Source organism: Nicotiana tomentosiformis, chromosome 11 (assembly GCF_000390325.3).
Source record: "Nicotiana tomentosiformis chromosome 11, ASM39032v3, whole genome shotgun sequence".
In the NCBI taxonomy this organism is placed as follows: Eukaryota; Viridiplantae; Streptophyta; class Magnoliopsida; order Solanales; family Solanaceae; genus Nicotiana; species Nicotiana tomentosiformis.
In genome coordinates this window covers 22268814-22296139 of record NC_090822.1, presented here as the reverse complement: position 1 = coordinate 22296139, position 27326 = coordinate 22268814, and the positions used below count along the sequence as shown (strand labels likewise).

The window sequence follows — 27326 nt, the reverse complement described above, 5'->3', positions numbered from 1 at the left end:
AAAATGAAATGAAATATTATAAAGCATATATATGGGTGTAAATAATAAATTTGGATGTTTAAGTCATCACAAGATAATTTGAAGGTGTAACTAAAAAATATTTGAATAAATTAAATGCAAGAAAATTAATTTTAAAGCCTTAAAAATTATAGAAAATACTTATATGATTCTTGTAAATTGGTGATGATGCAATAAATGATGTTTTGAAAGTATATATGATATTTATAAAAATATGAGGGCAAAATTGGGTATCAACAGACGACAAGGGATAAGGAGGGCCGTCTTGAGGGGACTCGGGGAGCTGGAGAAGGAGAACTATGAGCTGCATGATCGAGTTACTGCTCTCAAGGCCGAGAAGGTTCAACTACTCGCCAAAATTTGATGAGCACAAAGCACAACACAAAATTATTGCTCACTAGTCAAAGATAGTATAGTCTAATTATCGTCTCCACATGGATTAGATTTAAATAATGTTCGAATAATCTTTAGTTAATTACTATCCAGGAAAGTAACACTTAATTTTATGATTATCAACTACGATTAACTACTAAAAATTAAGCGATTTACAATTTATCACAAAAGACAGCAGATGAGCAACAAACAAATATCAATAAGAGAAATAAGGGTAATTGACTAGACATGTGCAAAATAATTGACTCGGGATCCAATTCTTGAGTTAGTTCACTCTATAATACTATTGATTCTCACGAATTCAATAGATAATTTAGATTACACTTGAAGTTAATGTTCCTCTTTCGATTAAACGTTATTTTCAGTAATTAATCCAATTGAAGCATGGTAAACAATTGCAACGAATAAAATGAGGGTTATGATTTGAAGGGTAACTTCTCACGAATATTTCCCTATTTTCTAGTTCAATTAAAAATTAAAGAGGCTCTTTCGACTACCTATTTGAATCACAAATTTAAACTAGAGCATAAGATGTAAAGAAATTAAATATCAAGCTCCTCTTTCGATTAAGCAAAATAATAAATAACTTTACAATACGAATTAAAACTCTATCAATTATATCCAACAATTATCAAGAATAGAATCCCTAATCAAGTTCTCAAAACACAGTATCTGTCAACATCTAATGGAAATTACTCCAAAGCAATGGAAAAATTAATCTCAATAAGGTTTAAAAATATAGAAAATATCAATGCTAATGAGTCGATATCAACTCCTGTATTGCACCGATTGTTGGTTGAAATCTTGATGAATTCTTGCTTTAGTTGCTTCTCAAATCTTTCGTAGGTCAAAAGTCCCTTCAAAAATATATTTTTGGTATATTTATACCGTGTAGAAGTGGGTCCTGACAAAACTATCCTTTCCAAGCCGAAACAGGAAAAACTCTAAGATTTTTGCACATGCTCGTTGTGCCCTGTGCTCTGTATGTGGGATTTATTAGAGTTGTGTCAAATACCGATCAAGCCAATTTTACACTGTGGCGCGGCTGTGTACTTTTCTCAGAGTAAATTGTTTCGTCCACTTTTTGACATATAGACTTGGTGCGCGGCTCTCGAACACGATCCTGGCTTAATTCCTTGGGCTTTTACTTAGATTTCAGAGTTCCAAATTGTTCGATTTAGCTCAAATTCATCTTTTTAACTCGGAATCAACTCCTGTAAGGCATAGAACATGTAATAAGTATAATTCACTATCATTTAAGTATAAACGCACATAAAATGCACTAATTAAAGTGTAAAATACAGCTAAAACATGGGTTTCTAGCCTCTCATCAGTGGCGTACTTCGTCAAATATTTCTGAGTATCCTAACATTTCTCAGGAGCTGTACGAGGAGTGGATCCATGCTGACGCTCGGCTGGACGTGATCCACGATTTACATGCGGCAGGTGCTATTTCGAGAATGGCTCTCGAGTATGCTTGAGTCAAGGCTCGGTTCGCTTATGATTATGATCCAGTTATGCCTCAGCCTGGTGAGGAGGATGAGGAGGAGGGTGTATATCGACTCGGGGACGATGCCTGGTATTATTCCGCTTACCCTCAGGGCGAGGATGGAGAGGATGTTGGGGGCTGAGATGGTGATGGTTTCGACAGTCAAGGTGGTGACGTCATTAAAGACCAAGCTGGCGAGGGTGTTGAAGGCTGTGATGACACTGGACAATCGTTTTCTTTTAACTCTTTGTGTATTTTTTGTTGGCGTCTTCGAGTGCCTTTGTAAAAAACTCTTTACCTAGGTATGAATATCAAAGTTTATCCCTGTACCTTTTCATTCACGCAATTTGTTTATGTACTTGTCTGTTTTTGCTTCTATGCTTGCTTATTTCGCTTTCTTATCCTTTTTATTGTTTTTGCATTCTGACCGTATCCTTTGAGCAGAATAGCCATGGGCCTTATCAACCTTTTGTTTCTGTAGGTTGAGTATGTCTCTTAGTTGGGATGTGGTCGAGGGACGATAGGTATTTTTTGAAGTTGGTCAAACTTAACCTTTCATTAAGTCGTGAACGAGGGCCGAAAAGTGTTTGTTCGAGCTTGATCGAACTTAATCTTTTGTTAGGTCGTGGCCAAGGGTCGGTAGGTGTTGTTCGAGCTTGATTGAACTTAACCTTTCGTTAAGTTTCGGTTGAGGGCCGGTAGGTGTTGTTCGAGATTGGTCGAACTTAACCTTTCATTATGTCGTTGACGAGGGCTCGTGGGTGTTGTTTGAGCTTGGTCAAACTTAACCTTTCGTTAGAGTAGTTTCGATAAGTGTGAATTTCTATTACTTTGACATCGTTGCTCTGATTACATTGCTTTGCCCTTGGGCAATTTTTGGAGAAATTTACAAATTCTGGGCGTTGACTCCTGGTATATTTAGTCCCTTCATTGTTCGACTTAGAGAATCTTGAGGAGTCGGGCAACGAAAAAGAAATCAGTCTGTTCTCGTATACTCCGACTCGAAGTGTCCACTCATTGCCTTGTTAATAACCTCCTTGAGAAAAACCTATTGGGACAAAACTCAAGTGAGGGAAAAAAGAGTACGACTTGGGGGGCACTTTTTATTTTCTAGAAGTTGAAGTATTTGAGGTGGTTGATATTCCAATTGTTTGGTAGTTGTTTTCCTTCCATTGTCTCTAGTTGGAATGAACCCTTGTTCGCTTTGCCTACATTTTTGTATTACCTGTCCCAGTTGCTTCCTAATTTTCCTTCTCGTGGATCCTTATTTGCTTGGGTTTTGGATTTGAGTATGTAGTCCCCGATCTTGAGCGGTTGGACCTTTGCCTTTTTGTTGTAGTAACATTCCGTCTGTTGTTTTTGGGCGACCATACTTATGTTTTCCATATCCTTTGTTCGTCGACCTCATCGAGCTCTTGTCTCCCACTCTCGTCGTTGTTGGTGTCGCTTTCATGGGAGTACCTCGGGCTGGGTTCTCCGGCCTCGACTAGTATAACTGCTTCTATTCCGTAGACTAGGGAATATGGTGTATCTCATGTGCTCGTCTTCGGGCTAGTTTTGTGTGCCCATAATACTTCTAGGAGTATTTCCGGCTAAGTCCCTTGGCTTCTTCAAGTTTCTTCTTCATGATGTTTAATATGGACTTATTGGATGATTCTGCATGCCCGTTGAATGCTGGGCGATAAGGAGTTGAAAGTATCCTCTTAATGTGCCATTTCTCAAAGAATTTAGTAGTTTTCTTTCCAGTGAACTGGGGCCCGTTGTCGCAGCTTATCTCTTTGGGTAGGCCGAATCGGCAGATGATGTTTTTCCATATGAAGGTGATTACTTCTTGTTCGTACACTTGGGCGAATACTCCTGCTTCCACCAATTTAGAGAAATAGTCAGTTAAATCTAAAAGGAATCGTACATAACCTCACCCCGGCAGGAGTGGACCCACGATGTCCATTCCCCATTTGATAAATAGCCATAGAGAGGTGACCGAATGAAGGTGTTCGCCTGCTTGGTGAATTATTGGGATGCATTTCTAACATTTCTCGCATTTCTTTGTGAATTCCTAGGCGTCTTTCTTCATAGTGGACTAGTAGTACCCGGCCTGTATGAGTCACCTGGCGAGTGTTCGATTACTGGAGCGAGTGCCGCAATGGCCTTTGTGGACTTCCTTGAGAACGCGTTGGGTTTGGTTTTGGCCTAAACATTTTGCCAAAGGACCGCCATATGTTCTCTTGTATAAGTCCTTATGAACGAGGTTGTATCTGGTTGTTTGCATTCTTAGTTTTTTGGCTTCCTTTTTGTCGTTAGGGAGGGTGGCATCCTGCAATTATGTAATAATAGAATTGCGCTAGTTCCAAGTTAAACTTACAGATTTTACCTCGATTTGGTCTAGTGACGAGTTGAGGAGATGGACTACGCTTTGGTCCCCGGCCGTGTTGCTTTGGTGGCGGCGGCCAATTTGGCGAGGCCATCTACTTCGAGTTGAGGAAATGTTTCTTAGGGGAAATGTGGTGACGACCAGATAGGGTGGCACTGGAAATAGGGTCTAAGCTTTCGTGAAGCGACGACCAAGGCCAGGGCCAATTTCTCGAGATGTGGGTACCTCATCTCGGCGTCGACAAACGGTTTAGGGATATAATAAATAGGAGATTACATACCTTTATTTTCTCGAATAAGGACTGCACTTACTTTTACTTCGGAGATGGCGAGGTAGACGAGAAGGTGTTCGCTAGGTTCGTGCTTCTAGAGTAAATATGGCAATAATAAATACGCCTCCAGCTCTCATAGTACTGGTACGCACTCGGGCGTCCACTCGAGACCGTTATCCTTTTTGAGTACACCAAAAAACTTGTGACATCTATCAGACGAACTTAAGATAAATCTTGATAAAATGGCAATTCAACCAGTCAGTCTTTGGACTTTCTTCTTAGTAGTTAGTTGCTCAGGTATTCCATCGATAGCCTTGATTTGGTATGGGTTGACTTCAATCCCTCTCTGCGATACTAAGAAGCCCAAAAGGCTACGCCAAACGTATATTTTTCAGCGTTTAGTTTCAACCTGCACTATCTTAGTATGTCGAAAACTTCCTTCAAGTGGTCGATGTGATCTTTTGCCCTCACGGATTTGATGAGCATGTCATCAATATATACCTCCATGGTCCTGCTGCGTTGGTCCTTGAACATTTTTGTGACCAACCTCTGATAGGTGGCCCCTGCGTTCTTTAACCCAAACGGCATGACCCTATAACAATATGTTCCCATGTGGGTGATGAATGTGGTATTCTCTTGGTCTTCTTCCTACATGAGTATTTGGTTATAACTCGAATATGCATCCAGGAAACTTAACACCATTTGCCCTGCCATTGCGTCGATGAGTTGGTCGATATGTGGCAATGAGATTGAATCTTTTGGGCATGCTTTGTTCAGGTCCGTAAAGTCCACACACATTCTCCATTTCCCAATTTTCTTTTTGACCATCACCATGTTGGCTATCCATTTGGGGTACTTCGACTCCCTGATGGAGTCCTTTGCTAATAGCTTTTCTACCTCCTCATGGACGACATCATTGATGGTAGGATTGAATTTTCGTCGGACCTACCTCACCGGGGGATATAAGGGGTCGACTTTCAAATTGTGTGTGGCAATCTCTTTGGGGATGCCCGGCATGTCTGCATGGCTAAAAGCAAACAAATCTGTGTTAGCTATTAAGAATTGACTAAATTTACCTGGTTCTCGGAGTTTGCAGCTGATGTAGGCCTTTTTACTGAGGTCTATGGTCTAATTGAACGGGTAGAAGGTCTTCTATGGTTGATTCTGCGGCTTTGACCATTTCGGGGTCCATGATGACTTCCCTAGATCCTTTTTGTGGCGACCTCGACCCTGCTGATTGCTACGCTTCTTTTTCCTTATCTTTCTTTTGTTGAGTTGACATACTATCCATGGCGATTCAGTAGCATTCCCGGGACGTGCATTGTTCCCCTCATATGCTGAATATTAACCAATGTGTTGGGAGCTTGATTACTTGGTATAATCTAGAGGGGACGACTCTCATAGGATGTATCCATGGTCGTCCCACTATGGTGTTATATGCGGTGGCCTGGTCCATGATGTGGAACGTTGTCTCCATAGTTACACCACAGATGAAGACGGTGAGTGTAAGTTCTCCCAAGTCCATTCAACTGCATTGTTAAAACCAGTTAGTGTGATGCAACGTGGCACTATCTTATCCTCGAGTCACATCTGGGCGAGGACACGGGAATAGATGATGCACGCTCCACTCCCATCATCTACCATGACACGTTTAACATCAGTATCTAAAATTTGTACAGTAATGACTAGAGTATCGTTGTGAGGGAAAGTCAAACCGTCGGCATCTGACTCGTCGAAGATGATACTTTTTTCCAGTCTGTCATACCGTTCGTGGGTGATCGATCTTTTGAGCTTGTGGGTGGTAGTGAACTTGACGTTGTTGATGGTGGCATCATCGCTGCCATTAATAATCATATTAATGGTACGAGATGGCGAGGGTGGCTTTGGCGGGCCTTGTAGTTCTCGACCCCTGGCCAATGGGTTCCTTTCTTTGTCGCTCAACAGCTCTTTGAGGTGCCCTTGCTGCAACATGTTCATTGCCGCTTTCCTTAGGGTGATGCAATCTTCTGTTTTGTGTCCGCGTTCCTGGTGGAATTCGCAGAGGCCGTCGGATTTCCTAGTGCTCGGATCGAACCTCATCTTTTCCGGCCAATTCACCTTTGTTCCGAGCTTCTCCGTGGCGTAGACTACCTCTATAGGTGAAATACAAAAATTGTAAGTAGATAACAAAGGGGGCATACCTCTCTCATTTTTGTGAGTCCCTGTCCTCGGCCTGTACGGGCCATTATCATAGCGAAAGGAGGGAGGTGCGGGTTCCCTAACATAAGGCTGATGTCGTTCCTTATTTGGCTGTGAGACCGGGTGATCCCTCCTCATGTTATATCTTGGTTCTTTTCCAGGATCAATTTGTATCGAGATGAGTCATCGAGTTGGTTCGTTGAGGTCGTCATCATCTGCTGGGACCTCGGCACAATAGGCATTATGGATTTCATTCCAAGTAGTTGGAGGATACTTCATCAATCGGCTCAGCAGCTTTCTGGTCGCTCTTGAACCCTCTCTACTCAACCCGTTCTGAAAGGTTACGACTGTCATCCCCTCGGACATATTTGGTAAGGTCATCCTTACCCTGTTGAATCAGGCAATGAAGTCCCTCAGTCCCTCTCCTAGGGATTTCTTGATGGCGAAGATGTCGTTTACTCTCGTTTTGGCTTTCTTGGCCCCACATGTGCCGTCATGAACTTGTCGTCCATTTCTTCGAATGTTTCTATGGAGAGGGCCGGTAGCTATGAATACCATGTTAATTCCTCTCCAGCGAGAGTTTAGCTAAATTTCTTCACCAAAATGGAGGACACTTGTTTCTTGGTGAGGTCGTTGCCCTTCACGGCGGTGATATAATGAGTCACATGATCTTCGGGGTCGGTTGTACCATCGTATATTCTAAGATATTGTGGCATTTTAAAGGTCTTTGGTATGGCATGTGGGGCCGCTTCCTCGCTATACGGCTGTTCTACAAACCTGTCGGTGTCCCTTTTCGGCAGTAACTTAGGGGCGCCCGATATCTTGTCTACCCGTTCCTGGTGTTCTTTCATTTGGTCTCTGAGCATCTTGTTCTCATTCTTCATTTCTTCCATTCTTTTCAAAACAGCAGCGAGGACGCTGTCACCTGCACTGTTAGTAACATTGTGATTTATACCTGGAGTTGGGGGGTCTGGTTGATCGCCTTGTTCTTCCCCTCGCTATACCATATGGGCTCTTGTGGTTTGTATGGTTGTGCATGGAACTTGTTTGTTGAGCACGCTTACTAGGGTATCGGTTAGCCATGCTTCGAGGAGCTTTTTCATGATAGGTGGCGTCCCTTCTTCTGTAGACATGGAAGCTCCTTTCCCACTTAGTTTTGTTGTGCTGCAATAAGGGGGAGGCCACCTCTCACGTCTGGGGGAGGTAGTGGGCGTCACATCCTCGCCCTGTGTTTCATAGCACTAGTTGATGGCGTTTATGAGGTTTCGGGGAACGTTATCTGTTGCCCTAGTCCCATTTCCTTAGTTACTTGCTATGGAAATTTCTGTACGTGTAGAGAGGAGAAAACCTTTGTCGCTCGTTAGGTTAGCAAGTCACGTGAGTTGTAGATCTAATGGAAACTAAAAGATTAGCTAAGAAATCCCCCTAGACGGCACCAAACTGTTTGACCCAAAATTTAGATCTAGGTTTAAACAATTAGATTTTCTTAACAAAATAGGGTTAATCTTAACCAATAGTAATGCCAACTAAATTATTTAACTAGTGCAGTGGCAAAACGTCATGAAGTATGTGGTAGCACTAATGGACATGTAACAATAAACAATATTTAATGGCACAAATATGAAGTGAATATCATTAAATATCAATAAATGATGTATAATCGTATTTATGTAGATATATGTAACATAGATGATCGAAAAAAAGGATGAAGTCGAGTAATATTCCTTCTGACAATGATAATGATTGATAAGCCTTTGAATATTCGGGTTCTCCTTGGATCGTGGGAGAAAAACTAGACAGGGATCTCAATAAAAAGGTGTCTTTGTATGTTTGTAATAAAGCAAGAATCTCAAAGAATGTCAAAGTGGTGTTCTTTTACAAATGAGTTTCTAATCCCCTCTATAACTATGTCTCTTTTTATTTATAAGGGGATATGTGCCACAAAACCCTAATAGAACAGATCCCAAAAATATTCACTGGAATATTCTCTTTAAAGTTTTATCCTAAAACTAGCCGTTATTGATCCGTTTAAGGAGAGCGCTCGTCCTCGACCTCGATCTCTATTGACTCCTCGATCTAGCCCTTCATCTCTTGTCAGATCACTTTGACCTTGAATCTGTCTTTTGTTGAAATCATATTGATGACACGTGGCAGCCCTCAAAAGCCCTCTTAATACTGACGTGGTCTAAATATTACTAGGATAATTTTTGGCCTATACATTGGGATGGATGAGATCCGTCCAACCTTAATCAGAAATGTCTCCATTTTAAGACTCGAAAATGGAGAAATTCTTGATACTCTTGTAGGGAATGCTTCCCTCGTAAATGGATCATGTGCGACACGAATCCGGATTAATCGCAGTGAATACTGAATATTGGATGGTTAATTAAACCAAAAAAAAAAGGGGTAACGTGTTATACCTATTTAAAACACCCGAACCCTCCCTTCACACCCCTCCCCTCTTCCCTCCCCCAAATAATACAAAAGGCAAAAAATGAGCAAAAACATTGACGTACTTAAAAGAAAGTTCTAGATTATGCGAAACATATAGTATATTTTTATCTGTGGATATCTGGAGGCCTTTCTTGTAACAAAACACTCTGAAAATATATTCTTATAAGTTCATACGAAATATATAAAATTGTTAAGTGTACAATGTCGTAGGCTAGTCGTATAATCAAAAGCATGCATTTTAACATTTATTAAAAGCCTTATGATATTGAACAATTCACTATAAAAACTAAAACACGGAATAGGTCCATCATGTGGTATTAATATTTTATCTAACCAAAGAATTCAAACCAATAAAAATAAACTAGTTAAGGTAACATTTTCTGCGACCGGCATGAAACAAGAAATGTTTTTAATCCTCAAAAACCATTGACTTCTACATGCTTATCTCAATTGATGTGAAAATTTTACCTTCCACAATTCAAACTTGACTTTTAATTTTATTTATATTGTCGTGTCGGGCCAGCTTACGCGTACCTCGACTAATTTTAAGGGATACTTGCTATCTCCCACCAAAAACAGATATCAGGTAATACTATCCATCAAGACTTGGATGAGAAGAAACCACATAGTGTATTTTCCTCTGCAAGGATTTGAATATGGGGTCTCAAGGTTCTCACCTATTTCATTGGTCACTGGGCGACACCTTTGGGTATAGACTTTTAATTTTATTAAACAAAAACTCTCAACTGCTCCAATAGGCTAGGCATTACCCTTGACTTCTTTCCTATTTATAATGTCCAACAAAAACACAACACTAATCTGAACCATTAGATACAAGCACAGGGGTGACCTAATCCATTGAACATATAACAAGTTAAGTGAGATGGAAATGGCTACAAAATTTGGTTCATGTACCAAATTATTATTAGTGTGTTTGATGTTTGCTTGTGTTTTTGAGGTTTCAGTAGGAAGAACATATACAGTTGGAGATAGTTTTGGTTGGCAGACTCCTCCTGCTGGTGCTCTTACTTTCTCAAACTGGGCTAACCAACACACCTTTGTTGTTGGGGATATTCTAGGTAAGCATATTTATAAACTTTCAAGAAAATTACAATTGTGATTTTGCTCCTTTTCTTCTTTTTTATTTAAGTTATGTCCACCAATAATGCGAATAAAATTACACTATTGGCTTAACTTAACATGTGAAAGCATGAAAGTTACTATTTTTATCAAATTACTAATTATTTATGCTTATTAAAGAGGTTTACTAGTAATTACATATCTTATACTAAGTGATATGATTATGTAATTATTTTATACACCTTCAGTTTAAAAAACACATACTATTCTTCTTCTTTTTTCCAAAAAGTTTATTAGTCTTATGCACAACAAAGTAAGTAATTAATTAAGGGTCTTCCTACTTAATTTCCTTCTAGCTATTACTCATTGCTCTTGGGATGGAACTGTTGATGATCCTTGCTTTGTTCAATTAGCAGTTGTATAGATAGTTATTATAATTATTGGTTGGAGAGGAATGTTCAAAAGATGGTAAAATTTAGAACACACTAAAGACAAAGTTGATAAAAAAGACAGTTTGGTGCATAAAATATCATGTATTTACGCACTGTCCGAAGAAGAAAATCCGACCGTATAGTATGTCCATGGAACCAACTAAGGAAATCCGAAAATTCTTTAAGAAAATTAATAAAAGTTCAGTAAAAACAAATTACTTAATCTATAATAGGAGCAATTAATAGTGCGTTATCATGTCTAAATACCGTAAGATGAACGTAATATTCTCTTGATTATGTGGCCACTCTGTATATTTGATGCTTAGATCATCGCACTATCATGTCTAAACCTACAAAAGTGAAGATGATAAAATAAATGTATATCACCTTCAATTTCTTTTCTATTTACGATTTTTTATATACTTTTAATTAGAATATAAAACTTTGTGACCGTTAGTACTTTTTATGTAATGGATTTTACAAATGTAAACATGTAAAATTGCCAATTGTATGCAGAGTTCAATTTCAATAGTGGAGTACACACAGCAACTAGAGTAAACAAAAATGATTTTGATAGCTGTAACGCTGCAAATCCTATTGATAATGAAACCAATGGTCCAGCAAGATTCACACTTGATACTACTGGGGACTACTATTTCATTTGTACCATCCACTGCAACCAGGGCCAAAAATTAGCGGTCAACGTCACTTCTGCTGACTCGCCCTCCGGCAGCCTGTCTCCCGGTTCATCTCCGGCGACACCTGGCGGCAACTTGTCTCCTCCGCCATCGGGCTCCGTGTCGACGAGGGTGGCTGCCGCTGCTTCATTTGTCATCCTAGTGCCAATTTTTATTACTGCAATTTTGTCTTAGTATTAATAGTGTTTCTAATTTGGTGTATGACTATATATTATGAAGTGCGTGCTTGTTATGTGATGTGTGTGGATGTTTAGAGACTTAAAGAGCATTTCGTATATATTGATCTCTTGTTTGATTTCTAGATGGAACATTAAAATCTCTTTTCTTTTTTTTTGTTTATTGAATTTGAGGAAATCCGTAGCTTTAGTTTTTGTTGAAGATAACATGGATATTTAGATATGGAAAAGAGAGGAACTAATGAAGCTTGTTCTACTAATAAAAACTTAAGCACCTTAGCACCAAGCTAGGATTATATTAAAAGTTTAAGTTCCGAAAAAAAAGAGTCCACATTTGTTTTTGCTCCTATTCGTACATATTAAACACCCGAATAGGATATTTATATTATATAGGGAAAACCTTATTATCAAAATTGTATTAGTTTTGGAAATTACTCGCCCTAAATAACGTTTGCTTACAATTTATATATCATCTATTATTAGTGTCTTAAATTAGGAGATTAAGTTACACCCTTTTCCTTTTTTCTCTTCTCTTCTCTTTGAGTAAGATTCCTTCCAATCGTGGATTACCTATTTTAAGCTAAACAGAGACAAATTCATCCAAAAACAAGAGGACTTGCTCCCAATAAAAGTGGGAAAGACTAAAAAAGTATGAAAATCAAATTGTCGCTTTAAACCTATCAAGGATAGCATATGCAGATCTATAAGAAACACCATTGCAATTCTAATTCATTACTGTCCATATTAAATTGACTTCTTTTGGTGCTTTATTAAGAAACTTGAGATCGCCTACAAAAAGAATTGGAAAAACTATCGAATAGCATATCTGACTAGAACAAACAAAAATTAAAAGATATCATTGTCGACGCTAATAGTTAATTTAGCATGTGCAATCAAATCAGTTACCAATGGATTGTCATTATCAGTCCCTATTGCTACTATAATATTCAAAGTTTCCAGTTTAAACAAACATGGATCAGTACATATGAGTCAATTTTGGAATTTATTCTCTACTTTTCTTTCTTTAACAAATCGAGTAAGAAAAGAAATAATGTATGGTACAACAACATACAAAAGTAAAAATAAATTTCGTACAAATTTGATATAAATTTGATACATCTACAATAACACATTATAACGATCCGACCGGTTATTTTGAGAGTGCTAGACCTGATCCCCTATTTATTGCTCCCTCTATCTCATTTTGTAGTTACTTGACTTGTCGGGGTGCTTGGTGTCGTGTTCGGGAGAGTTTCGGAATAGAATGGGACACATAGTCCCTAAGTTGGAAGTTCAAGTCATAGGAGTCGACCGTAGTTTGAATTGTATGAAAACGACTTCGGAATTGAGTTTTGACGGTTCCAATTGCTCTGTATGGTAATTTTGGCCTTAGAAGCGTGCCCGGATGTTGATTGGAGGTCCGTAGGTCATTTCGGCATTAATTGGAGAAAGTTGGAAAAATGAAAAATTTTGAAAGGTTTGACCGGGAGTAGACTTTTTTATATCGTAGTCGGATTCTGATTCCGGAAGTTGAAGTAGGTCTGTAATGTCAATTATGATTTGTGTGCAAAATTTGAGGTCAATCGGACTTGATTTGATATGTTTCGACATCAGATGTGGAAGTTAGAAGTTCATTAGGCTTGAATCGATGCGCAATTCGTGTTTTTGATATTGTTTGATGTGATTTGAGGCCTCGACTAAGTTCGTATCATATTTTAGAACTTGTTGGTATAATTGATGGAGGTCCCGGGGGCCTTGGGGTGATTTGGATTGATATCTGATCATTTCTGGACATATGCAATTGTTGAAGCTCCCACCTTCTTGTTTCATTGCACCTGCGGTGGGATTGGCCGCATGTGAGGACTCACATGTGCGAGCTATAGAGCGCAGAAGCGGAAATGGGCAGTCTAGGCAGGACTCGCAGGTGCGGAAAAGGTTCCGCAGAAGCGGCTTCGCTTCCGCGGTGGGGAAATGCGCAGGAGCGAGTGGGGTCGCAGGTGCGACACGTTTTGTCGCAGACGCGCACGTGCAGGTGCAACTGTTTACTCACAGAAGCGAAGTCAGTGGACTTAAGTAAAGTCCGCACCTGGGGAAATTTCGCAGGTGCGGAGCGGCTGTGGGTTCGCAGATACGAAATTGCTGGGCATAAAAGGCCTAAGTTCGAGGATTTGATTTCATTATCCATTTTTGGACCTAGAGAGCTTGGATTGAGGCGAAAGTTTGAGGAATTTTTAGAGGAAGCATTTTGGTAAGGATTCTTGACTCGTTTTTTATTAATTCCCACGAATCTATTGTTGTTTTCATCATTTAATTAGTGTTTTTAGTTGGAAATTTGGGAAAAAATTGGGAAAACTTCTTAGGCTAAAAATTGGGGATTTGAAAGGCGATTTGAAGTCGGATTTGAGTAATTCTTATATGGCGGGACTCGATATCGAATGGGTATTCGGATTTTATGATTTTGGTCGGGTTACGAGACGTAGGCCCATGTCGGTTATTTGGAGTGAATTTTTAATTTTTTGCTAAAGTCGTAATTTCATTATTTAAATTAGTTTCCTACAGTTATATTTATAGTATGAAATTATTTTAGCTAGATTCGAGCCGATCGGAATTGGAAAATCGAGGGAAAGGCCTTCTTATTGATTGATTGAGCGAGGTTTGAGGTAAGTGACTTGTCTATCCTTGTGTGAGGAAAATTTCCCCTTAAGATTTGGTATTGTTGTGAAAATTTGTGATATGTGAGGGCCGTGTACGCGAGGTAACGAGTGCGTACACGGGCTAAATGTTGAAATTCCGATTTTATCTAAGTAGTTTCCTTTTTATGCCTTAACTGGGTTACTTTAGCATGTATAGTCATCATGTTTAGCCTAATTTCCCTTGTCTACTTGTCTTATCTCTTATTTGCAATGTGTACTACATGCTTAGTCGAATTACCTCCTTACTTGATTCCATATTCCTTATTTAACTGTGGGATTTTTTACTTGAAATTGCTATCCTTGAAATATCGTTGTTTCAGTTGTTATGTTTTGGTTTCCGTGATTATTATTGAGACGATTGTTTGGTTGTTACACAAGATTTCAGTCGTGCGATTGTTATTATTGTACAAGGTTTCTGCCGTGCGGTTGTTATTGTTTGCACGAGGTTTTTGCCATCCCGTTGTGATTATTGATACGCATGCAGTAGTATAATAAGGTCTGAGTATTGAAACACATGCGATGAGATAAGGTGGGCTTGATACGCGTGGCTAGTAGGGGAACTACTAGAAGTCATGCGGTGTGATAAGGTTAGCTAAAATGCGGGATGCTATTTTGGAAAAATTATTTTCAAAACAAAATATAAAGGCTCCAGCGGTGATATAAGAAAAGATTGTAAGATATTTACTTTTGGGACTACGAGGCGGTACCTCGGGAGTGCCCTAGTTGATTTCCTCTATTTGATGTATTGGTTGTTGTTGTTAACTTGTAAAATTTTGCTTTTCTTTCATGTTGTATTTGTCTTTCTATGATTACATGTTATTACCTTCCGTAAATTCTCATTGTTTCACTTCTCTATCATTTCATTATATTATTTTATCTTCTGCCTTGCTTCTTATTATTTCCAATAGGGCCCTAACCTGACCTCGGTACTACTCTACCGAGGTTAGGCTTGACACTTATTAGGTACTGTTGTGGTGTACTCATACTATGCTTTTGTACATCTTTTTGTGCAGATACAGGTACTTCCTACCAGACCAGGTACTAGTGAGCTAGTCCGTATGTGGATAATTCAAGGTGCATCTGTCAGCGTCCGCAGATCTCGGAACCCCCTATGTCTTTATTATGTTATTTCCTTATCCTCATTAGACTCTAATGTATAGGGATATTTAGTATTTCTCTTTAGAGTTTGTGACTTATATCTACCGGGGTTTGGGAGTTGTTTATACTTGAGTTGCAAATTTTATTTATTACCGTTGTTGTCGTTTGAGTTTTAGGTTAATATTTCAGTTATTCCGTATACTTGTTAGGCTTACCTAGTCTTAGAGACTAGGTGTCGTCACGACATCCTACGAGGGAAATTTGGAGTCGTGACAATTTGGTATCAGAGCTCTAGGTTTATAGGTGTTATGAGTCACAAGCAGGTTTAGTAGAGTCTCGCGGATCGGTACGGTGACGTCTGTACTTATCTTCAGGAGGCTATGGAACTGTTAGGAAAAGCTTCACTTCATTGATTTCTTATCGTGTGAAAGTTTTGACTTCGGATTTTAAATTTCTATCTTTTTATTCTCTCACAGATGGTGAGGACACGTACAGCTGGATCAGATGACCAGATACCCGCGCCCTGTGCTAGAGCAGCGAGAGGCCGGGGCCAGGGTAGAGGCTGAGGACGTCCACATGGCGCAGCCAGAGCACCCACACGAGCTGCTACAGAGGAGTCACCAGTAGCTCCAGTTGCAGGGAAGACACCTGGGACGCTTGTTACTACACCAGCTCTCGAGGAAACTCTCGCCCAGTTTATGAGCATGTTCAGCACTTTGGCTTAGGTAAGGTTGATACCACTTGCTCCTGCCACATCTTAGGCCGGCGGAGGAGCACAGACTCCCGCTTCCCATACCCCAGAGCTGCGGGTCCAGGTCGGCTAAGTTCTAGAGGTCATACCAATGCAGCCGGTAGCCCCCGTTTAGCCCAAGGTTAGGGCAGCAGTTTCTGAGGAGGAGGAGCTCAGGCTCGAGAGGTACAATAAGTACCACACTCCTACTTTCAGTGGCTTGGCATCAGAGGAAGCCCAGGGTTTTCTTGAGGAGTGCTACCATATCCATTATCTATTGTTGGACCTAGAGAGCTCGGATTGAGGCGAAAGTTTGAGGGATTTTTAGAGGAAGCATTTGGTTAAGGATTTAATTCCCACGAATCTATTATTATTTTCATCATTTAATTAGTGTTTTTAGTTAGAAATTTGGGGGGAAATTGGAAAAACTTCTTTGGCTAAAAATTGGGGATTTGAAAGGCGATTTGAGGTCGGATTTGGGTACTTCATGTATGGTTGGACTCGATATCAAATGGGTGTTCAGATTTTTTGATTTTGGTTGGGTTCCGAGACGTGGGCCCGGGTCGACTTTTTGGAGTGAACTTTCAATTCTTTGCTACAATTGTAATTTCATTATTTAAATTAGTTTTCTGTAATTATATTTATAGTATGAAATTATTTTGACTAGATTCGAGCCGATCGAAGTTGGAAAATTGATGGAAAGGCCTTTTTATTGATTGATTAAGCGAGGTTTGAGGTAAGTTTCTTGTCTAACCTTGTGTGGGAGAAATTCGCCCTTAGGATTTGGTATTGTTGTGGAAATATGTGGTATGTGAGGGCCGTGTACGCAAGGTGACGAGTGCGTACACAAGCTAAATGTTGAAATTCCGATTTTATCTAAGTAGTTTCCTTTTTATGCCTTAACTGAGTTACTTTAGCATATATAGTCATTATGTTTAGCCTAATTTTACCTGTCTACTTGTCTTATCTCTTATTTGTAATTGTACTATATGCTTAGTCGAATTACCTGCTTTCTTAATTCCATATTCCTTATTTAACTGTGGGATTCTTTACTTGAAATTGCTATCCTTGAAATATCATTGTTTCAGTTGTTATATTTTGGTTTCCGTGATTATTGTTGAGATGATTGGTTGGTTGTTGCATGAGGTTTCTTCCATGTGGCTGTTATTGTTGCATGAGATTTTGCCGTGCGGGTGTTATTGTTTGCACGAGGTTTCTGTCGTGTCGTTGTGATTATTGATACACATGCAGTGGTATAAGGTTTGGGTGTTGAAATGCATGTAGTGAGATAAAGCGGGCTTGATACGCATGGCTAGCAGGGGAACTACTAGATGTCATGCGGTGTGATAAGGTTGGCTAAAACGCGGGATGCTAGTTCGGAAAAATGATCTTCAAAATAAAATATAAAGGCTCACGTGGTGATATAAGGAAAGATTATGAGATATTTACTTTTGGGACTATGAGGCGGTACCTCGGGAGTGCCCCTGTTGATTTTCTCTATTTGTTGTATTGGTTGTTGTTGTCTTTCCTTAACTTGTAATATTTTTGCTTTTCTTTCATGTTGTATTTGTCTTTCTTTGATTCCGTGTTATTACTTTCCATAAATTCTCATTGTTTCACTTCTCTGTCATTTTATTATATTATTTTATCTTGTGCCTTGCTTCTTATTATTTCCAGTAGGGCCCTGACCTGACCTCGTCACTACTCTACTGAGGTTAGGCTTGGCACTTATTGGGTACCGTTGTGGTGTACTCATACTACACTTCGGCACATCTTTTTGTGCAGATCCAGGTACTGCATACCAGACCAGGTACCAGTGAGCGAATCCGTACGTGAAGACTTCAAGGTACGTCTACCAGCGTCTGTAGACCTCGGAATCCCCCTCTGTCTTTATTATGTTTCTTCCTTATCCTCATTAGACTCTGATGTATAGGGATATTTAGTATTTCTCTTTAGAGCTTGTGGCTTATATCTATCGGGTTTGGGGAGTTGTTTATACTTGAGTTGCAGATTTTATTTATTACCGTTGTTGATGTCTGAGTTTTAGCTTAATATTTCAGTTATTCCGCATACTTGTTAGGCTTACATAGTCTTAGAGATTAGGTGTTGTCACGACATCCTAAGGAGGGAAATTTGGGCTCGTGACACACATAAACTAAAAATAAATTTTATATAACTAATTATATAATATATAACTTATTTATAACTTATCTACAACTTGCATACATCATTTTTACCCAGTTAAATATAACTACAATATCATACAATTTAAATACAATTTTCATACAAAGTTTATACAATATGTCTTCTATATGTATTTTGTAAAAGATTTGTATATATTTTGTATGTAGTGTGTTCTTCTTCCTCTCTGAAATTTCAATCAAAATATCCTCTTTTAATACAATTTTGATATATATTAACAACTTTATGTAAAAAAATAATAGTACTTATAACTTAAATACAAATTTCATACAACGATTCATATATTATATAACTATTTTTCAACTTTCATACAACATTCAAATAAAAAATATATATAACTACAACAGAATACAACTTAAATACAATTTACATACAATTATACTATAACTTTAATACAATTTCGTAAGTATATTGTATGTCATATGTTCTTTTTCTTCTTTGACGAGTTTCAATATGAAATTCAGCCAAAATCAAGTCAAATCTTCACCAAACACTCTCAAAATTGAGATATAAACTCAAAACAATATTCTCAATTATTTGCAACAACACACAATCCAAACAAATAATGGTTTTTGAAAACCCAAATTCAAATTCAAAGCTTCAAGGCTTTTAATGGTTGTCAATGGTGGAGAGTAAAACACCTTCAAAATTTATTGATTGACAATTTAAATTTGAACACCAATTGTGCAACATGAAAGGAAATTGCTAAGTTAAAACTCTATAGTAAAACGATTGAAATCTATTGATGAATTTCATTAAAAATATATACAACATGAAAAGATAAAAAGTAGAGAACATTAAAGGAAGAAAAATTGGGAAAGAACAGAAAATGAGAGATTGATATATATATATATATATATATATATATAGAGAGAGAGAGAGAGAGAGAGAGAGAGAGAGAGAGATAGATAGATAGAGAGAGAGAGAGAGAGAGAGAGAGAGAGAGAGAGATGAAGGGAGGGAGGGAGAGAGAGCATGCATGAGAGAGAATAGGGATGAGAAATAATTGATCCTTATTCAATTCCTAATATAAAGAGATACTCATTTAAAACTAATTTGTATATAATTGATAAATTATATATGGCCATGTAATTAAATTAAAATTTGATTAGAGAGGGTAATAAAGTTTTATATATAATATAGAAAGGTAAAAATTCCTATTGTATACATATATTGGGAGGGTAATATATATAGTCTTCTTTTATAGGCCAAGCCCATCCTTATTATATACTCTTTCATTTATATAGTGCATTCCAAGTTTAAATTTTTACCTTCTTTGTGGGAATATAAGCATGAACTAGTAGATTTCGATACGGAGAACATAGAGGTGTTGGGCTAAGCCATTCTAACGATATTCTTAATATAGTATGATAGAGGCAGATTCAAGATTTTAATATGATGGGGGCACTACTATTTTGTTCAACTAGTGTTCCCTAACGGCTTTTAGTATTTAGGGTGCTGCTTATTTATATAATTATTTTTAAGATACACACACACACACACATATATATATATATACACAATAATTCTTGTCGAAGTTTATGGGGTCCGACGATACCTAAATACTACACGTAGGTCCGCCTTTGAGTGTGATGTTGTTCGATATAAGATAAACTTACATAGTCAGTTTTAGTAGGCGTTTGGACAGAAAAATTACTATAATTTTTTTAAAAAAGTAATATTTGGAGTTAAGTAGAAAAATAGTATTTGGAATTTAAAATTTGAAATTATGTTTGGACATGCAATTCACTTGAAAAAAATTTGCACTTTTGTGAGTGGATAAAAATAAATTCAGAAAATTTTGAAACAGTGGTCAAAATCACTTTTTGGTTATTGAAAAACTTATTTTCAAAAAATTTTCAAAAACTTGCAAAATTTCATGGACAAACACATTTTTCAAAAAATAAATTGAAAAAAAGGAAAAAAACATCTATGAACAAACGGAGCATTAATATTGAAAAACAAATGATAGTTGTACTATAAATACATGTTTCTGCTGGTCTTCTTTTTCTTTTTCTTTTCTTTTGTCGAAAAAATATTAAATGTTTTAGTTTAGACCAATACGTGCTAGAAACAGGACAAGGTTTGTTAGCTAGTGAAGTCGCTGATAAGTGATAACAGTGCAGGTAACCCTCTAACCTAACTTGTAATTGGATTTTAGGAGCCAACCTTGCATTCTCAAGTCTCAACACTTGTTTTTTCTTCTCTGTATTGACGTTGTGAATAGGACTTTTAAGTAAAAAAAATTCTTCACAATGTTAAATCTTCTAGTTATAAAAATCTTTTAAATCTTTTTAAAACAATGGGAAAGAATTCAAAATAATGTTATATATTTAAATTCACTTTCACTTTTGGTCCTTTTGCTATTTAGTTGTAACTAAGAATACAACCACTCCAAATCCAACTCCCCTCGATCGGAGCAATCTACTTCATTTCGGAACTCAACAAACATGAAAAAGTTAATTGACCGTGCTGCCATCGTAACTCATTAAAAAAATTTAATTTTAGTAAAAGGTAGAAAGATTAGGTCAATATTGATAATTACCTCAAATGTTGGATCTACTTTTCAAAGCAGTGTATACGATGAAATATTGTTTTACGAAACAAAAAGATCAATTCATTAGCAATCAAATATTCATATGGATTTTCATATTGTTGTAATTGAAAAATAGGTATGCAACGTCTAATGGCTGAGCTATTGTTTATTCTTTTGGTATAAGCCATGATTTTAACCAGCATTTCGCGCTAGAATTTCGTAAATGACAAAGGTGAATAGGAAATGTTTGCTAGTGACAAAGTAAGGAATAGATCTAAAGTGTAATGAAGGACAAAATTAAACAGTTTCAAATAGTATATCAATATATTAAAATATTTTTTCGTGATAAAAAATTAAAGCGACTAAAAATATAAATTTATCAAAACTAGACCTACTCATTCGGACAAACTTGGTCCAATTAGATGGTTCGGCCTATTTATCACCAAAACATCTCCCTCTCTCCGTTTCAAATTAGATAAAGTACTTTTCTTTTTAGTTTATTCCAAAATAAATGATATATTTTTAAATTTAAAAATAATTCAATTTTAAATACTTCATTTTATCCATTTTACCTTTAACGAGAAGCTTTTATAGTCATAAAAATATCATGGTTCTACAAAATTTTTACCTCTTAAACTTTTAAGACCACAAATTCAAAAATATTTTTTTTTATTAAACTTCGTGCGGAGTCAAACAACTAACGGAAAAGATTCCAAAACCAGTAGAAAGACTAGTCAATAATTGGTGTAGAAAAGTCCAAAGGGGGTGGGTGAGCATCCACGGCGTAACGCGGCACGGCGGCAGCCATTTCCATTTTCAACTCCGTTGATCCATTTCCAGAACACACGACTTTTCCACCCACTGCCCATTTTCACATCTAACGGGTCAACATCTTGACCTAAAAAACTTTATAATATCACCTGCGTATCACGTGTCATCTGCCAATTGGCAAAAAGATAGTCAAATTCAAATGTCAAGCAATTACTTTAATCGAAATAGAAATTGTAAATCTAGTCTTAGGATTTTACACATGTAAGGTTATTCATAATTCGGTAAAAATCAAAAAATTAAAAAATTGAACTGAGCAGATCGATATACACGTTTACTAGATGTTATTTCAATTCTTTTTTGTATTGTCGCTGCTTAAGATATTCAAGTTCAATTAAATTCAATTTTTTCGACACCAGATGTAGGTATATATTTTTAAAATCACTAGAACTTCAAAAATCATTTAATAATAAACTCATAGTCTCAAAGATACAGTGAGTTCAAACAGACACATAACAAGGATTTCAACTTTATGACTAATAATTGGATTCAAAATGTAATAGCTATGCATATTTAATAATATTTTTAATATAAAAATATTGTTTGAACAAAAGTTATTGGGTTCGACCGAATCCGTAACTAATCTTCTAGCTCCGGCCCTGAATTTAATTTATATTCTGAATTTGTTTGAACTTCAAACTAGAATAAGTAGCGGGTTGCACGAGTTTTCTATGCTTCCGTTTGGTCATAGACTTTGGCTTCAATTTTTCAAAAAAAAATTAAAAACCTTATTTGTTTATGAAATATGATCATGTTTTGGGAAAAAAAATTCAAAAATTTTCAAGTTCTCAAAAATTGGTTTAGGGCAATTTTTGGGTGAAAATTTTTCTTACACTCACAGAACTATAATTTTTCTTCAAATAAAATGATGTCCAAATACAACTTTAACTTTCAAAAATTATTTTTTAAAAACTCTTTTCAAGTTTCAATCAAATCTATATCCAGACGCTAGTTATATTTATATCCCTCGTTTTAATCTAATCTACTTCATTCCAATTTGGAACGAGTCATCCAAATCCAAAAGGAAAATGAAAGAAAAATAAATAAATTTAAAAAATAAAAAGAAGGAAAGAACAACCTCTCTCCTATGTTGTACCTCTATAAATAGAAACATCATTGCCACCCCAATACCTCAACTCAACCTCTTTCATTTTCTCTTTTCAAAAAACATACAAAGCTAACGGGGGCGACTTCGACTTGAAGAACATATACATAGCAAAAATGGCCAGAAAGCTGAATTTGGCTACTTTTGCAATATTTGCAGCTGCTTTATTACATGTTACAATGGCACAACAGACTCATGTAGTTGGTGATGCTTTGGCTTGGACCGTTCCTAACGGTGGCGCCGCCGCTTATACCACCTGGACTTCCCGGAAAACCTTCGCCGTTGGGGACATTCTTGGTTAGTAATTAAATTATCACAACTAATTGACCCATTCTTTGCTCTAGATTAATCTTTCTTCCACTTATGTTACTTTTTTGTTAATTATGTTTAGTTTAGTCTAACAAAGTGGTAATGTGTGATACACTTTTTGCTTTTTTATTACCTAGATTCCTTCCCACTTGTATTGCTTTATAGTCAATTATTTTCTCTCCTCGTGTCCATATCTAGTGGCAAATACGTACAAAATCATGACACGCTACATTCCATTCGACTTTTATATATATTAGTTAAATAATTTTAAAAGAACATGTAGATAGATTTAATTATTTGCTAGAAAAGAATTATATGTAAAGTGAACTTGCTTGACTAGATACGAAGTTTAAGAATAGAGAGAAAATTTTTGAACTTGTGGTGTAAAATGAAGTACATATAAATAATTACATAAAGATAATTTTTTCCAAATAAGGAAAGAAATTATTCTTTTTGATACGAACTACAAAAAAAAAAATTCACATAAATTGAAGCGAAGGAAGTATTATTTATGCTTCTTGTCATGCTTAGTTGCGTCTGAGTCTATCGAAACAACCCTTCCTAAACTCATCTTTGTGAGATTATTTATTATTGTTGTTGTTGAATTCAGAATGAGTCCTATGTTGTTATATGTATGCATTAGAAATGTGTTTTTTTCCTTTGTTCGAGTCAGAAAATCATAAAGCCCGCTCTAAATTCACCTCCATGTCTAGTGAAGTGACCTTTCATCACGGTGGATTACAAGACTTTCAAAATCATAAATTTTCGTGGTTTTAATAACTTTTAGTAACTAATAAATTTATTTGGAATCATTTTTTTCTTTATGCAGTTTTTAACTTTACAACCGGATTGCATAGTGTGGCTGAGGTGTCAAAGGCAGCTTTTGATTCATGCAATACCGCAAACCCAATTTCTATATCCACTAATGGGCCAACAAATATTACATTGAGATCTGCTGGATCACATTACTACCTTTGCACCTTGCCAAGCCATTGTACATTGGGCCAGAAATTGGCTATCAATGTCGCCGGCTCCGCCTCTCCGGCTCCTCAGCCAGCTGCCGCCAGGCCCACAACTCCTCCCACTGCCGCTCCAGTGACCGCTCCTTCAGCGAACCCATCAACAGCTCCCGCCCCATCAGCGGCAGCACCCTCACCTACAGTTGCAGCCCAAACTTATACTGTTGGAGGCAACATGGGCTGGAATGTTCCTACTACTGGTGGCCCAAATGCTTATCAAACTTGGGCTAATGGCAAATCCTTCAAAGTTGGAGATACTCTTGGTAAGCACTAAAACTTATCCCGAATTCGTTTACCATTTTTTATCAGGTTATCAATTAATATTTATCATAATATTTATCTATAATTACCTTATAAATGACCCGATTATACTTACCATCGTGCATTAAAACCTCCCAACATTTGAGGTGCCAATAGTGCTTATAATTCAAATAGGAGTAATATTTTGTATCACATTTATCTTGAAATACTCTCATTTCTATGAAAATTACATGGTGTAACTAACTTATCTACTGTATTTACCATACATAAATACACTTTGAAATAATTACAACTTGCAGCTACAATTGTATTTTGCAGCAAAATCACAATGGTAAATGCAGTGTATGGAGTCACACATACAATAATACAACAACTGTATGTATCACTGTATTTCAGTGTATTATATGTGTTGATAACGAATGAATACAAATGATATAAGCCGGTAACAATTGAACAATAGTTACGAATGATAATTAAGCAAACTACAGTTATGTATGGTAATTAGGCTATAAACTGTAGTTCTTTATGAAAATACCTATTACTATATTTATAGTTGTTGATCTGACATTCTAACCTTTCTTATATTTTTCAATGCAGTTTTCAATTTTGTCAATGGGAGGCACAATGTTGCAATGGTTAGTAAGGCAGCTTATGATTCATGCAACACTACTTCTACTATTAACACAATTAACACTGGTCCTGCTAGGATCACACTTACAAATTCTGGTGAAAATTACTACATGTGCACTTTCCCTAGCCACTGCTCATTAGGTCAAAAGCTAGCTATCAAAGTCACCGGCACCAGCGCCGCCGCCCCCACGCCTTCCATCGCCGCCACGCCATCTGGCTCCACCGTCCCATCCGCCCCCTCGGGTGATTCTCCGGTCACTTCACCACCACCACCAAGTGGCTCAGCTCCATCTTTGGTTCTTGCAGCTTTGCCAGTCACTTTCTTGTCACTTGCCTTTGCTAGATTGTTGAATTAAATAGTATAGTATTGATTTTATGTTATTCTTTTACTTGTTTTTTTTTTTTTTTGTTATCTTTATATACCGATTTGACATTTTTGTTGTACCAATAAAGCTGAATTTTTGGATTCCAGCTAGAATTTTTTTCTTGTTGATTTTAATTTAATGAAATTTCAATCTTCCTGCTTTCTTAATTTGAAAATGCGTGACAACTTACTTTGTATGCTCGTGTGTGTGTCATGCATGACAATACATTAGATTCCCGTTTGGTCATAAATTTTGACTCTTTAGTTTTTAAAAAATATTATTTGTTTATGGAATATGATCAGTTTTTTTAAAAAAGTATTTGAAATTTTTTTTCAAGTTCTCAAAAACTGGTTTATGGCAGTTTTAATTTAGGTTTAAATTTTTTCTTCTATTCAAAAAACTTTAACTTTTCTTTAAATAAAATACATGTACAAACAGAACTTTAACTTTCGAAAATTATTTTCAACACAACCTAAAAAAATAAAATTCAAATTTCAATCAAATCTATATCCAAACGCTAGCTAGGAATAGTCTTGTTTGACCATGTTATTTTACTAGAATCTTTGGATCCTGGTTACTAATAAATGGAAGCCAGATTGTTTTCTTTTTTTCTTTTTCCTTTTCTTTTAGCTACTTAATTGTCCGCGAAAAAGAAAAGCTACTACTTAATTATCAATTTATTCGAACCATTGAATATCTCGACGCGTCGTCTTTGGGTCAATTCATTTTAAATATCAAGGTTTTAGGACCTTACTTTTGCAAATTAGATTAGTCGTGATTAGCTCAATTATTTGTGGGTAGGTAAACAAATAAGTCGGTTTATTTAATTTTCAACATCAAACTTTAGCACGTGTCTATGTCTTTGTCCGTGGAACATTTTTGAATTACTGACAAAAGAAGTTCAAAACGTTATGTTTAATTTTGCGAAAAGATTATTCGAGATTTTCTTTTGGAGATATGTTTGAGGGTGTTTATCTAAGAAAAGTTCTTTCATTTAAGAAACACTCAGAAATATTAAAAAAAAAAAAACCCTACAATTATTCAAACATAATTTCTTTCTATACTAACTTCTTTTTTTCTTCAAAAGAACTTTTAAAGAAATGTCGTACACTTGACAATCTATTTATGCTAATCTCTAATTTATTTTATCTGACAATATATTCTCACACATTGTTTAATAATTTCACAGTGCTTTAGTGATTTTTAGTATTTAAATTTTACTTTAAAAAGCTAATAAATAAATGTGAATTTAAAACCAAATGTTAGGTGATGTAAACCTTTCAGGTCCTTTTCTTTACTTTTCTTTTTTTATAAGGAGGGGAAATCGTTTTTTTCAAAAATTACAAAATAATTTGATACATGTGCCTCGAACTCACCAAATAATAGACCCTCAAAAAATAAAAGAAAAAGAATGAGGGGCCAAGCAATTGACACCAAATGTTGAAGATATTAATTTTCTTTTGTTTTTGGTGAAGAAATTGTTTTATTGATTCATCACCACAGAACAACTACATGCTTTCGTTTTCAGTTCTTCTATCTATCTCTTCCTTTACAGATATTCTATCAATATATACAATCTTTCCATTATTACATACTCCCTCGTTTCAATTCATGTTAACCTATTTCTTTTTTAGTTCGTGCCAAAAAGAATGACCTCTTTTCTTATTTGGCAACAATTTACTTTTATGCAATGATTTATAGCCACACAAAATATATGTGCCTTATTTTACACCACAAGTTCAAAAGTTTTCTCTCTTTTCTTAAACTCCGTGCTCAATCAAATGAGTTCACATAAATTGAAACGAAGAAAATAGTAAACTCTAACTATCTAGTATTCTATCTATGCAAGCAGTCTTTCAATCCAGTCTCTTTCTTTAGCACTCAACTTTCTATTCAGATACCTAGTCTTCCTCATTCTGCATTCTTGCTTGATCTGGCGCAGCATATGTATAGTAGTTGGGATTTTGAGGTCCCATACATCATTATTCCTG

At 36.6% G+C, this 27326-nt stretch overlaps 2 protein-coding genes across 2 annotated transcripts; both read left to right on the top strand.

Moving 5' to 3' along the window:
* The first annotated feature begins 9984 nt into the window (after nucleotides 1-9984).
* Nucleotides 9985-11684, top strand: LOC104106106 (umecyanin-like). The gene is made up of 2 exons (XM_009614584.4): nucleotides 9985-10253; nucleotides 11202-11684. Exons 1-2 carry the CDS (start codon nucleotides 10058-10060, stop codon nucleotides 11555-11557), a joined length of 552 nt encoding a protein of 183 aa, XP_009612879.1. The 5' UTR covers nucleotides 9985-10057; the 3' UTR covers nucleotides 11558-11684.
* An 11087-nt stretch (nucleotides 11685-22771) lies between these two features.
* Nucleotides 22772-25502, top strand: LOC104106107 (blue copper protein-like). Its single transcript, XM_009614585.4, has 3 exons — nucleotides 22772-23048; nucleotides 23890-24342; nucleotides 24938-25502. Exons 1-3 carry the CDS (start codon nucleotides 22868-22870, stop codon nucleotides 25324-25326), a joined length of 1023 nt encoding a protein of 340 aa, XP_009612880.1. The 5' UTR covers nucleotides 22772-22867; the 3' UTR covers nucleotides 25327-25502.
* The last annotated feature ends 1824 nt before the right edge of the window (nucleotides 25503-27326 follow it).

Bases quoted from the DNA above. Each gene is read 5' to 3' on its own strand.
- LOC104106107 (XM_009614585.4), top strand. From the start codon at position 22,868: ATGGCCAGAAAGCTGAATTTGGCTACTTTTGCAATATTTGCAGCTGCT. The intron at 23,049-23,889 runs GTTAGTAATTAA...TTCTTTATGCAG, and splicing joins CGCCGTTGGGGACATTCTTG to TTTTTAACTTTACAACCGGA. The intron at 24,343-24,937 runs GTAAGCACTAAA...TTTTCAATGCAG, and splicing joins CAAAGTTGGAGATACTCTTG to TTTTCAATTTTGTCAATGGG.
- LOC104106106 (XM_009614584.4), top strand. From the start codon at position 10,058: ATGGAAATGGCTACAAAATTTGGTTCATGTACCAAATTATTATTAGTG. The intron at 10,254-11,201 runs GTAAGCATATTT...AATTGTATGCAG, and splicing joins TGTTGTTGGGGATATTCTAG to AGTTCAATTTCAATAGTGGA.